The sequence below is a fragment of the Macaca thibetana genome, chromosome 10 (genome assembly GCF_024542745.1).
Source record: "Macaca thibetana thibetana isolate TM-01 chromosome 10, ASM2454274v1, whole genome shotgun sequence".
Taxonomy (NCBI): Eukaryota; Metazoa; Chordata; class Mammalia; order Primates; family Cercopithecidae; genus Macaca; species Macaca thibetana.
Window position 1 is genome coordinate 32,646,469 of NC_065587.1, and position 12,350 is coordinate 32,658,818.

General features: G+C 45.4%; 1 protein-coding gene across 4 annotated transcripts in view; it reads left to right on the top strand.

Moving 5' to 3' along the window:
* CLTCL1 (clathrin heavy chain like 1) overlaps nt 1–12,350 on the top strand; it is a 114,533-nt gene that overhangs the window by 72,559 nt on the left and 29,624 nt on the right. For all 4 annotated transcript variants that reach the window (XM_050746025.1, XM_050746029.1, XM_050746026.1 and 1 more), the window contains 5 exons: nt 191–313; nt 3,674–3,819; nt 9,845–10,028; nt 11,223–11,415; nt 12,022–12,179. In XM_050746025.1, the coding sequence (XP_050601982.1) occupies nt 191–313; nt 3,674–3,819; nt 9,845–10,028; nt 11,223–11,415; nt 12,022–12,179 (804 nt within the window). The remainder of the gene's footprint in view (nt 1–190; nt 314–3,673; nt 3,820–9,844; nt 10,029–11,222; nt 11,416–12,021; nt 12,180–12,350) is intronic.

Genomic DNA, 12,350 nt, shown 5'->3' on the forward strand with positions numbered 1-12,350 from the left:
GAGGTAGTTTGAGTCCATTGTTAACCCTGTAGGATGCTGCTCATCCTGTGTCAAAGCACAGCGCCTTGCCTGGGCCCTGACTGTTCACTAAACCGGTATCAGGCACACAGGGAACGAATTGGGGTGTGTCCTCCCAAGCAGCTTCCATTGATTGACTGCTGTGTTACACACATGAGTATGCTCATTTCAGGTGTGCAATGAGAATTCTCTGTTCAAAAGCGAGGCCCGCTACCTGGTACACAGAAAGGATCCAGAGCTCTGGGCTCACGTCCTTGAGGAGACCAACCCATCCAGGAGACAGCTAATTGACCAGGTGAGGCACAGAGATGGGTATGTCTGTGCACCTGCATTTTGCCGTCTAATCATCGTTGTGGCTCAAGTGACTGGTTTCATTTTTCATTTAAAACATCTTGACCGAGTGCAGTTGCTCACGCCTGTAATCCCAGCACTTTGGGAGGCCGAGGCAGGTGGATTCCTTAAGGTCTCAGGAGTTCAAGACCAGCCTGGCCAACATGGTGAAACCCTGTCTCTACTAAAAATACAAAAATTAGCTAAGCGTGGTGGCACACACCTGTAATCCCAGCTACTGGGAAGGCTGAGGCAGGAGAATCGCTTGAACCCAGGAGGTGGAAGTTGCAGTGAGCCGACATCGTACCACTGCACTCCAGCCTGGGCGACAGAGAGAGACTCCATCTCAAAAAAATAGATAGGCCAGGCATGGTGGCTTATGCCCGTAATCCTAGCACTTTGGGAGGCCTAGGCGGGTGGATCACTTGTGGTCAGGAGTTCAACACCAGCCTGGTTAACATAGTGAAACCCCATCTCTACTAAAAATACAAAAACACACTGTGTGGTGCATGCCTGTAATCCCAGTTACTCAGGAGGCTGAGGCAGGAGAATCGCTTGAACCCAGGGGGTGGAGGTTGCAGAAGCCGAGATCGCACGCCACTGCACTCCAGTCTAGGCAACTGGGTGAGACTTTGTCTCAAAAAATAAATAAATAAATAAATAAATAAATAAATAAATAAAACCTCTTAGCCCTTATGAACCTTCTCCCCTGCAGAAATAGTTTGCCTAAAATTAGCTTGATTCCCCAGGTGAGCTGACTTGGAATTGTTTACTGGCTGAGGGCATAGAGTTGGCCCTTGGATCCAAAGCAGGGATATGCAGCCCAGGAAGAGAGTACCTGGTGGCATGCCTGCATGCTGGGCCCAGCTCAGCCCCCGTGGACAGAGGTGAAGTAGCTTTCAAGGTTGTCTCAGCTGACTTCCCTGTGTTGAAAAACTCTTTATGCCCCCGTGACTATCCAGCACCTCCTGCAGAGTGCTGGAGCCAGGGGTCATTATTGGGTGTGGCCTGGCAGGTGGGAGTCTGCCTTGGCCTCTGGGAGGACTTCCCCCAGCCCTGTGGAAGAGCCTCCCCTCCAGTCACAGCCTCACAGACACTCACAGATAGTGCCTCTGCTGCCCTCAGCACTGTTCCTAGGTGCTGGGCATACTGTTTAGGGGTGGGGCAAGACCAATGTTGGAACAAAACCCTCATCCAACAAGTGGCTTCAGCCCTAAGAATAGGACCAGTTAAAACTCCCACCTCCCTCGTACACATTGCCAACCTGCTGGACCGGCGCTTTTGAAAGTCTTGAGGGGTGGATTTGACCTTTATCTCTACTGAATTTTATCCTCTCGTTTTCTGTCCACTGTTTCTCAAGCCTGTGCCACTACTTTTTTAAATAAACTTTTCATTTTGAAATACTTTCAGATTTATGGAAGGTCATGTTGTTTTGAATCTCTGTTTCAACTTTGGACTTACCCATCCAAATCTAATAAAAATACTAAACAACACAATATGCTACTAGGGATTTACATCCAAGTTCCCAGACATCAGACTTTTCTCCAGGTGTAGTCCAGCCACCTGGTACAGCTTGAAGATGACTTCATGTTGGCACTGGGGAAGGGCAACTTTAACATTGCACCATACCAGAGCCACCGGGGGCCTCTTGTCTTCCTGTTTCTGGGTGGAGCTGCTGGTCTTTCGTTATCGCTGCTGTAATTGAGTATCTGTAGCCACCTCCCGGTGGGAAATTCAACTGCAATGCTCCTCTAATCCAGAGCACATAATAACAGAGGGAGGCTGCTTTTAGTGTCTGGAGTGGAACCTCATTATGAAATGTTTACTGAGAGCAGTGTCCTGAGGCAACCTTAGGTGGGGCATCCTGTATTGATTCAAACAGATGGTAGAAATTTATTTTTGCCCTTAAAACAACCTGTCTATATTTACTTAAGTTGCTCCAAGGTTTTCTTTTTTTTTTTTTTTCTTTTTATGAGATAGAGTTTTGCTCGTTACCCAGGCTGGAGTGCAATGGCACGATCTCGGCTCACTGCAACCTCCGCCTCCCAGGTTCAAGCGATTCTCCTGCCTCAGCCTGCTGAGTAGCTGGGATTACAGGGACCTGCCACCACGCCCGGCAAATTTTTGTACTTTTAGTAGAGATGGGGTTTAACTATGTTGTCCAGGCTGGTCTCGGACTCTTGACCTCAGGTGATCCGCCTGCCTCGGTCTCCCAAAGTGCTGGAATTACGTGTGAGCCACTACACCCGGCCTCCAAGTTTTTCAAGAACTGACAGATGTCACTTTAGGAAGTGTACCTTCTCCTTTGGATGGACTTGTGCTGTGTCCTGGTGCCCCCTTTCCCTCAGGCATACCCTTTTGGTTCCTCAGCTGCTGGGAGAGCTCCTGTTCTCAAACTCTTCAGCCTCCTTTTTGTGGATATTACAAACTCCACAGAGGTAGAACTTTTGCATCTTATGGTACCATTGAGTTCACAAAGACCACCAGAAAGGTGGACTGGACTGACCTTGACCCTACGTTCCTTTAAGGCCCCTCAAGATTGCTATGTAAAAGTTCATGGTCAGTGGGCTGTGTTAGCCATGAAAGACCGTCCAGAGCTGTCTCTTCCCTCTCATTGATACACGGCTGTTGACCACCCCTGAGGAGAACCAGAAACTTGGCAAAAATATTAGATCCTCGAAGTCACTGAAGGTGCCTGGTCCAAAGTGCAAAGAGAGCAGTGCTGGCATTCCAAACTGCTGACACGTGGGAAATGTACTCTTTGGAAAACTGTCTTTCCACCCTATTTGTAAGTGTTTTTGTATGTGACACCCCTATAATTGGATGAGGGGTGCCACAGCCAGTCTTTTGTTGGTCTTTCCTTCAGCTTGTGGTTCTGAGTGGCATCCGGTGTGAAGGCACCTGACTCCACAGCTCTGGCTATGGACTGTGCCACAGCAGTGGCAGTGCTCTTTGCTCGTAAGAGGCTGCTGGAAGCCCCTGCAGTGTCTTCAATAGAGAAGTGGAGCCATATTTGCTATTAGTGGCTTTAAAAGACAAATCTAAAAGGAGACATTCATTTCAAAATGCCTAGTGCACTGGTCATTGGAGCAGAGTAAGAGTCTGTAGCTCATTTGATATGAGAGAAAAACTAATTGTCAAAATAGAGCAAACTGAGAATTTCCTGAAATTGACTTTGAAAACCCTTCCTTTGTTACCTTAAGAAGTCTCCCATTTTCTCTGTCTGTTCCACACCATCTTGGAGGAGTCCTTCCCTTCTGTTTAGCTTCAAAGATTCAGTCTTGAATTGACTAATCAAGTTCTTTCAAATGCTTTTTAAAACCAGGTAGTACAGACAGCATTGTCAGAAACACAGGATCCTGAAGAGATTTCGGTCACTGTCAAAGCCTTTATGACAGCCGACCTGCCTAATGAACTGATTGAACTGCTGGAGAAGATAGTTCTGGATAACTCTGTCTTCAGTGAGCACAGGTGAGGCTATGCCAGGGGTAGCTATGGACACAGGCAGATTCAAACAACTGTTTGATACTTACCTTCTGTTACAATCTCGTACCACTTTACCCATCCAGCCTGCCCACTGGCTGCTCCCCACACATGCCAATCTTCCTACCACCTCCTCTATCTCAATGTAGTCCTTCCCTTATTAGCTCCTGCCTGTCTCACAGCCCAGCCTCAGTTTCACATTTTCCAGGAGGCTGCACTCCTCTTACTGCTCTGGCCCACACTGTCCTTTAACACAATGCTCAGAGAAGGGGAGCTGGCATTTTATGAAGGTCTCATGTGGCCTAAGGATGTGTTGAACTCTTCAAATCATAGTGAACAAAGCTTGGAGAAAGGTGGCAGGAGAACCAGATCTGGGCATGTATCAGGGAAGACTTGCCAGAAGTATAATGTAGAAGCCAGATGAGCAGAAGCTGTGGCAGGGACAGCAGCACAGGCTGGCATCATAGAGGTGGGAGTGCGTGCTTCCACATGGACCGGCACTATAGAGGTGGGAGTGCGTGCTTCCACATGGACTGGCACTGTAGAGGTGGGAGTGCGTGCTGCTTTTGCATGGGCAGGCACTGTAGAGGTGGGAGTGCATGCTGCTTTTGCATGGGCAGGCACTGTAGAGGTGGGAGTGCGTGCTGCTTTTGCATGGGCAGGCACTGTAGAGGTGGGAGTGCGTGCTTCCACATGGACCGGCACTGTAGAGGTGGGAGTGCGTGCTGCTTTTGCATGGGCAGGCACCATAGAGGTAAGAGTGTGTGCTTCCGCATGGGCCAGCCACCTTGGGTTCCTCTCCACTTCAAAATTCACCATCAGAGATTCTGTGTCAGATTTTAATCTACTCACATCATAAGTGCAGCTATAAAGATTTAATTATGGCCGGGCGCGGTGGCTCAAGCCTGTAATCCCAGCACTTTGGGAGGCCGAGACGGGCGGATCACGAGGTCAGGAAATCGAGACCATCCTGGCTGACACAGTGAAACCCCGTCTCTACTAAAAAATACAAAAAAAACTAGCCGGGCGAGGTGGCGGGCGCCTGTAGTCCCAGCTACTCGGGAGGCTGAGGCAGGAGAATGGCGTGAACCCGGGAGGCGGAGCTTGCAGTGAGCCAAGATCACGCCACTGCACTCCAGCCTGGGCGGCAGAGCGAGACTCTGTCTCAAAAAAAAAAAAAAAAAAAAAAAAAAAAAGATTTAATTATGTGATCTATTTTATAGGCCAGAAAGGCTATCAAGGGCTGTAGTATTATAGAGAGGAATTTGTGTGTGTGTTTTTAAACTTGGGGATGCTATATGATAATGGTATATGGAATGTGAAATTATATTTTAATGGAATCATAAACCCTGACTAATGACAGGATGCCAGGATTAAGGTGCCTGAGGTGGGTAGGATATTCTGTTTTGCTGTCTGATCAACCTCCTTTGATAGTTGTTAGCTTGTGGGTACTTCCAGGCACTTACAGGTGGCTGTGGCTCTGCTGTCTTCTTAAACACTTGCTTCTCCAACATGCAGGTAACCTCAAGTTTATGCTCTTCCTGTGACGATTTTACCAGACAGTTTTATGTGTAGGTAAAAATAGCCTTGGCTGGGCCTAGTGGCTCACACCTGTAATCCCAGCACTTTGGGAGGCCAAGGCTGGTAGATCACTTGAGGTCAGGAGTTCGAGACCAGCCTGGCCAGCATGGGTGAAACCCTGTCTCTACTAAAAATAACAAAAATTTAGCCAGGCATGATGGCAGGTACCTGTAATCCCAGCTACTTGGGAGGCTGAGACAGGAGAATTGCTTGAGCCTGGGAGGTGGAGGTTGCAGTGAGCTGAGATGTTGCCACTACCCTCCAGCCGGGTGACAGAGCGAGACTCCGCCTCAAAAAGAAAAAAAAAAAAAGCAAAATATATTATTTTTAGAGTATGTACTTGGAAGAATATATTTATGACCTAATAAATTCTTAAACCAGTCACAGAAACCATAAACCTTTAGTGAAAAACCAGTAAGACTGTATTAAACTTAAGCATTTTATCATAAAGAAGATGGACAAATGAGAAGCTACAAATGGGGAGAAGATATTTGCAACACAACCAACAAAAAATTAGTAGGGAAAAGATGTAATAAAAGAAAAAAACAAGCAACCCAATGAGAAACCAAGCAGAGCACTTAAACAGGCCCTCTGGTGAGAGGAAGGACAGCCTGTGAACCTAAGGCAAGAATTCAGCCTCATCAGCCACCAAGGAGGCACAGAGTGAGGCCGTGGTGCACCATCTGATGCTTTGTTACTCCTGCCAGAGCAGCAGGAACCCCACTCTCCTAATCAGTGCTGATGAGGATGTTGAGCAGCTGGGTCTCTTATGTGCCCCTGCTGGGAATGCGCGTTACATTTGGAAAACAGTTTGGTGAAAAAGATGCACACAGCCAGCAATTTCCTCTCTTCCTTATGAGCCCTAAAGGATCTCAGCTCATTTGTATGAGGAGATGTGTGCAGGGATACTCAAGGCAGCACCGTTTCCAATAGCAAAGCTCTTAAGAGCGATCCAGATAACCATCAATAAGTAGATTGTAGTACAGTTGTACAGTTGAATACCAGATAGCCCTAGAAATGAACACTGTATGGATGACTGTTAGCACCATGGATGCATGGATGACTCTTAGCACCTAACTTTAAAATTCTTTTTTGTAAAAATCACCATACAGTAAAAATGACCTTCTGGAAGGGGATGGGGAATGCAGTGCTAGGAATTTTAACACATGTGTAGATTTGTAGAATCACCACAGTCGGGATACAAACAATTCCATCACCCTATAACATTCCCTTGTGCTAGCTACCCTGTATAGTATACATTCCCCCAAACCTGGCTACCACCGGCCACACTAGTTTTGCATTTTCAAGAAGGTCTTGTAAATGGAATCACATGGTGTAGACTCCTTTGTGACAGGCTTCTTTCACCCAGCATGATGATGCCTTTGAGATTCATCCAAGTTGGTGAGTGCATTAGCCTTACATTCTTTTTTATCACTGAATCTTATTCTGTTGTACAAATGTACCACAGTTTATCTCTTCACCCATCAAAGTATGTTTGGGTGGTTTTCAGTTTGAGGTGATTATGAATACATGTGCTGTGAACATTTGTGTCCAGATTTGTATTTAAACCTACCCAATCACATGGTATATGTACTGTTTAAGAAACTGCCTATTGTTTTCCAAAAAGTCTGTGTCATTTTGCATTCCCACCAGCAATATATGAGAGTTCCAGTTACTCTTCATCTTTACCAGCACTTGGTATATTGGTATTTTTTATCTTAGCCAGTCTCATAAATGTATAGCAGTATGCCATTGTGGTTTCAACTTGCATTGCCCTAATGGCTAATGATGATGAACAACTTTTTATGTGCTTAGTTACCATCCGTAGATCTTCTTTGGTGAAATGTCTGTTGAAATCTGTTGCCTGTTTTTCAATTGGGTTGTTTGGTTTTTTTGGTTGCGTTTTCAGAGTTCTTTGTATATTCTGGATACAAGTCCTTTTTTGGATATGTGATTTCCATATTTTTTCTCATTCTGTAGATTTTCTTTTATTTTCTTAATAGTGTCATTAACAGAACACAAGTTATAATTTTGATAAAGTCCAATTCATAAATTTTTCTTTTATGGATTGTGCTTTGGTGTTAAATCAAGAACTCTGTGAATACTCCTAGGTCACAGAGATTTTCTGTTATTTCCTTCTAAAAGTTTCATATTTTTTCATTTTATATTTAGATTCATTATCCAATAAAGTGTGAAGTTTAGGGTGAGATTCATCTTTTTGCATATGAATGTCCAGTTTATTCCAGCATTATTTGTTAAAAATACTCTTTCTCCATGGAATTGCTTTTGCATCTCTGTCAAAAATCAATTGACCAGGTAGTGTAATTCTTCCACCTTTATTCCTTTTTTTTTCTTTCTTTCTTTCTTTTTTTTAAATAGGGTCTCCCTCTGTCACCAAGGCTGGAGTACAGTGGCATGAACATGGCTCACTGCAGCCCCAACCTCCTAGGCTCAAGCAATCCTCCCATCTCAGCCTCCTGAGCAGCTGCAGGTGTGCACCACCAGACCTGGCTAATTTTTTTTTTTTTTTTTTTGGTAGAGACAGGGTCTTGCCATATTGCACAGGCTAGTCTCAAACCCTTAGGCTCAAGCAGTCTTCCCACCTTGGCCTCCCAAAGTGCTGGGATTATAGGTGTCAGCCACTATGCCTGGGCTCAACTTTATTCTTTTCCAAAATTGTTTTAGCTATTCTAATTTCTCTGCCTATCTATATAAATTTCAGAATTAGCTTGTCTATATGTACAAGAAAATCTACTGGAACTGGAATTGCATGAAATCTGTGGACCAATTTAGGGAGAATTGATATCTTTACTATGTTGATTCTATGAAAGTGATATGTCTCCATTTATTTAGATCTTTGATTTTTTTCATCAGCAATTTATAGTTTTTTGGCATATAGGTCATATGTAGATTTTATTAGATTTATACTTATTTCATATTTTTGGAAGTATTTTAAATAGATTTTTTTGTTTACAGTTGTTCATTGAAAAACATTGTCAGTATATAGAAATACAACTGATTTTTGTATGTTGACCTTGTATTCTACAACCTTGCTAAACTCATTTATTACAGGATTTTTTTTTTTTTTTGTAGATTTCTTGAGTTTTTTAATCAATCATGTTGGCTGCAAATTGGGACAGTTTAGTTTAGTTTAGTTTAGTTTTTTTTTGTTTGAGACAGAGTCTTGTTCTGTCGCCCAGGCTGGAGTGCAGTGGCGTGATCTCGGCTCACTGCAAGCTCTGCCTCCCGGGTTCATGCCATTCTCCTGCCTCAATCTCCCGAGTAGCTGGGACTACAGGCGCCCGCTACCACGCCCGGCTAATTTTTTATGTTTTTAGTAGAGACGGGGTTTCACCGTGTTAGCCGAGATGGTCTCGATCTCCTGACCTCGTGATCCGCCCGTCTCAGCCTCCCAAAGTGCTGGGATTACAGGCCTGAGCCACCGGGAATAGTTTTGTTTCTTCCTAATCTGGTGCTACCTGTGCTTTCTTTGTGATTCATTATAGAAAAGAAACTTTTTGTTTCTCTTGTTGCCTAAATGCCTTAACCAGAACCTCCAGCACAGATAGAAGTGTTGAGAGTGGACATCCCTGTCTTGTTCCTGATCCTCGGGGAAAGGGTCCAGACCCTGTTACTTATGATGTTAGCAGTGGGCTTTTTGTCAATGTACTCTCTCAGATTGAGGAAGTTTCCTTCTATTTCTAGTTGATAGTTTTTCTCATTAATAGGTGTTAGATTTTATCAGATGCTTTTTCTGAATCATTCGATAATGATGTAGTATTTCTTTTTTAGATTCTTGATATGTGGTGTGTTACATTGATTTTTTTTTCCACATTTTTGAATTATATAAAAATTTTGCAAAATTTCATCTACTATAATTAAAGCAAAGTAAAGTTCAAGAAATGCAAAGCAACCCAGTGTGGTGGCTCACACCTGTAATCCCAGCACTTTGAGGGGGCAAGGTGGGATGATCACTTGAGGCCAGGAGTTTGAGACCAGCCTGGGCAACATAGCAAGACCCGTCTCAAAATTTTTTAAAAGTTAAAAAAAATGCAAAGCTGCCTATATTGCTTAGAAATACAGTAGATGTGATAAAGCTATAATGAATCACAAAGAAAGCACAGGTAGGAAAATAGGTACTTCTACAGCAGGAGCCAGAGGCTGGGCTCTGAAAAGGCACAGCAACCCTCCCAGTGATTTGATTGGCACGTTCTGATTCTCTTACCTGTGCTTTCCTAAGACTTTGCTATATTGTTTCTTTTTAGATCTCAACTACTTCACAAATACTCTGTTATATTTGCTTATCAGTTATGTATGTGTATATTAATTAGTTTTTTAAAAAACTGGGGGTCTGGGGATGCCTGACCTTCCGAAAAATGGTTTATGCAGCCTTCCTTCCTGGGATGCCATGCTGACCACCCTCTTTCCTCAGGAATCTGCAGAATCTGCTGATCCTGACTGCCATCAAAGCAGACCGCACACGGGTCATGGAGTACATCAGCCGCCTGGACAACTATGACGCACCGGACATTGCGAGCATCGCTGTCAGCAGCGCGCTGTATGAGGAGGCCTTCGCCGTCTTCCACAAGTTTGATATGAATGCTTCAGCAATCCAGGTGGACTGCTGAGTGCAAGCATGTTGGACCTAGCACCCTCTGCCACACCATGAGTGCGCCCTGCAAGCCCTTGTCCATTCCAAGGGTGTCAGATGCTCTGGTTGTCTAGTGCATCTCTTTGTGCTCTTCTCTGCTCCTCACCAGCAACCCATCTTCCCAGCCTGCTGGCCCCTTGTCTTGACCTTCTCTGCGGGTGCTCCTTCCATTGGCTGTTAGTCTGCCCCTTCCCGATCACTCCCCTGGACTTGGGTACCGACCCAATGTCATCGGTCAGCCCTGGTGACACAAACGTTTGATTTTGAGAGGCACTCACACCTTACCCTCAATGACAACCATTCCAGCCCTCTGCACCATGCTGCTCACCCTCATACTCCCCATTCCCCCATCTCCTCAGCAGGAGCTTTTCAGGATCCAAGGTCGGGTTCCCAGAGCAGGCCCTCCAGCCCTCCCTGCCTGCCCCTCTGCCTCCCCAAGAACTCTTCTTCTTTAAACTGCAGCCCTTTCTTCCCAGTCTATGAGCCTTTTCTGGTTTTATTTCCAAATCAGTTGTAAACCACAGGACATCTTCTGAACTGCTCTCCTACCAATTATCTTTATGTTCTTGCCTCTTCCTTTACCTTGTTTCTGTACCTGCTGTGAAACCCCCAATCCAGGAGCCCTTCTTTTGTGCCCCCTCATGGGCTCTGGCCTTGCTTTGAGACAGACCAGCTCATCATATTAGGGGGCGGCTGATGCTGCCACCACCTCCACTACTATATAGTGGTGGCCCTCACTGCCACGCAGTCTGCCAGGCTGCTCAGCAAGCCTGTTTCTGCCTGGTGAGCAATCTTATTCCCCACAGCAATTCTCGTGAACTGTTCTACAGTTTCTATGCTCTGTTGCGCTGTCTTTCCTCCCAAGGTCAGGAGCAAGTCCCATGTCCTACACCCGGCCCAGAAAGCTTAACCTGGATATCTCCATCTCTGTGCCTCTGTTGGAGTGTCTCTTCTTTGTTCGGCATCCGCCTTCTCATATAATGGCTCTTGTCTCTCCCCTCAACCTGTCCATCTGAGAAATGTTTAGTACCTGATTGCTTCCAACAGAATTGAAATGGTCATGAAGCTTTAGGCAGAACAGGGAAGCAAACAAAAATGTGTCTGTCTTTTGGAGCTGACTAGGTGTTGCAGAGAGTGGAAGTCCTCTCATAACCCCTAGGTCCTGATCGAGCACATTGGAAACCTGGACCGGGCGTATGAGTTTGCGGAGAGGTGCAGTGAGCCTGCGGTGTGGAGTCAGCTGGCCCAAGCCCAGCTCCAGAAAGACTTGGTGAAGGAAGCCATCGACTCCTATATCAGAGGGGACAACCCTTCCTCTTACCTGGAAGTTGTTCAGGCAGCCAGCAGGAGCAGTAAGTGAATCCCCCTCCCTGGGGCTCTGCGTCTCACTGATACAAAACCTGGCTGAAGCAAGAAGTTGAAGAGATTCTCACAAATCTGTACGTATAATGTATCCAGAGATATCAGAGGGCACATCTACATGAAAGTTTCCCACAAGAGTCTGAGATAAACGTTACTCTGTTATTAATACTGGCTCTTTAGTTGACTGTTGCCCTCCTTTATAAGATGAGGTCATTTAAGCACACTAGATATCTCAATATCGCCACTGTAGTAATTTTAAAGTCAGTGACAGGCCCACAGATTCCCAGGGATCTTCTGGTGTTTCAAGTTGATTGTGGCACCCACCTCTCTGATGTCCAGAACAAGCATTCTGTCTCCTGGCAAAGTCTTTTCTCAGGGAGGCGGCCTGAGTGTGGCTTTGCCCCTCCCTTCCTTCTGAGCTACGGATCTGCTTAGTGAGCATAATCAAGACCTCCTAGACATTATCTGGAGTCTGAGTTCCCAGGGAGACCTAAGGAGAGAGTAAATGTGTCTGGCTAAGGACAGAATGGGAGGAATTGAGCCCTTGTTTAAAATTATCAGCTCTGGTTTAACCTATCTTTGTTTTCTGTCTTTAGACAACTGGGAGGATCTAGTTAAATTTCTGCAGATGGCCAGGAAAAAGGGCCGTGAGTCCTATATAGAGACTGAACTTATATTTGCCTTGGCTAAAACCAGCCGTCTTTCTGAGCTAGAAGATTTTATTAATGGACCCAACAATGCCCACATCCAGCAGGTAGGCCACGCCCCCTGGGCCTAAATCTGACTGGCAGTGCACAGCCCCCAGGGGGGCTCCTGAAGTCAGGAATTTGCAACCAACCTGGTCAACACAGCAAAACCCCGTCTCTACTAAAAATACCAAAATTATCCAGGCCTGGTGGCACATGCCTGTAGGCTGAGGCAGGAG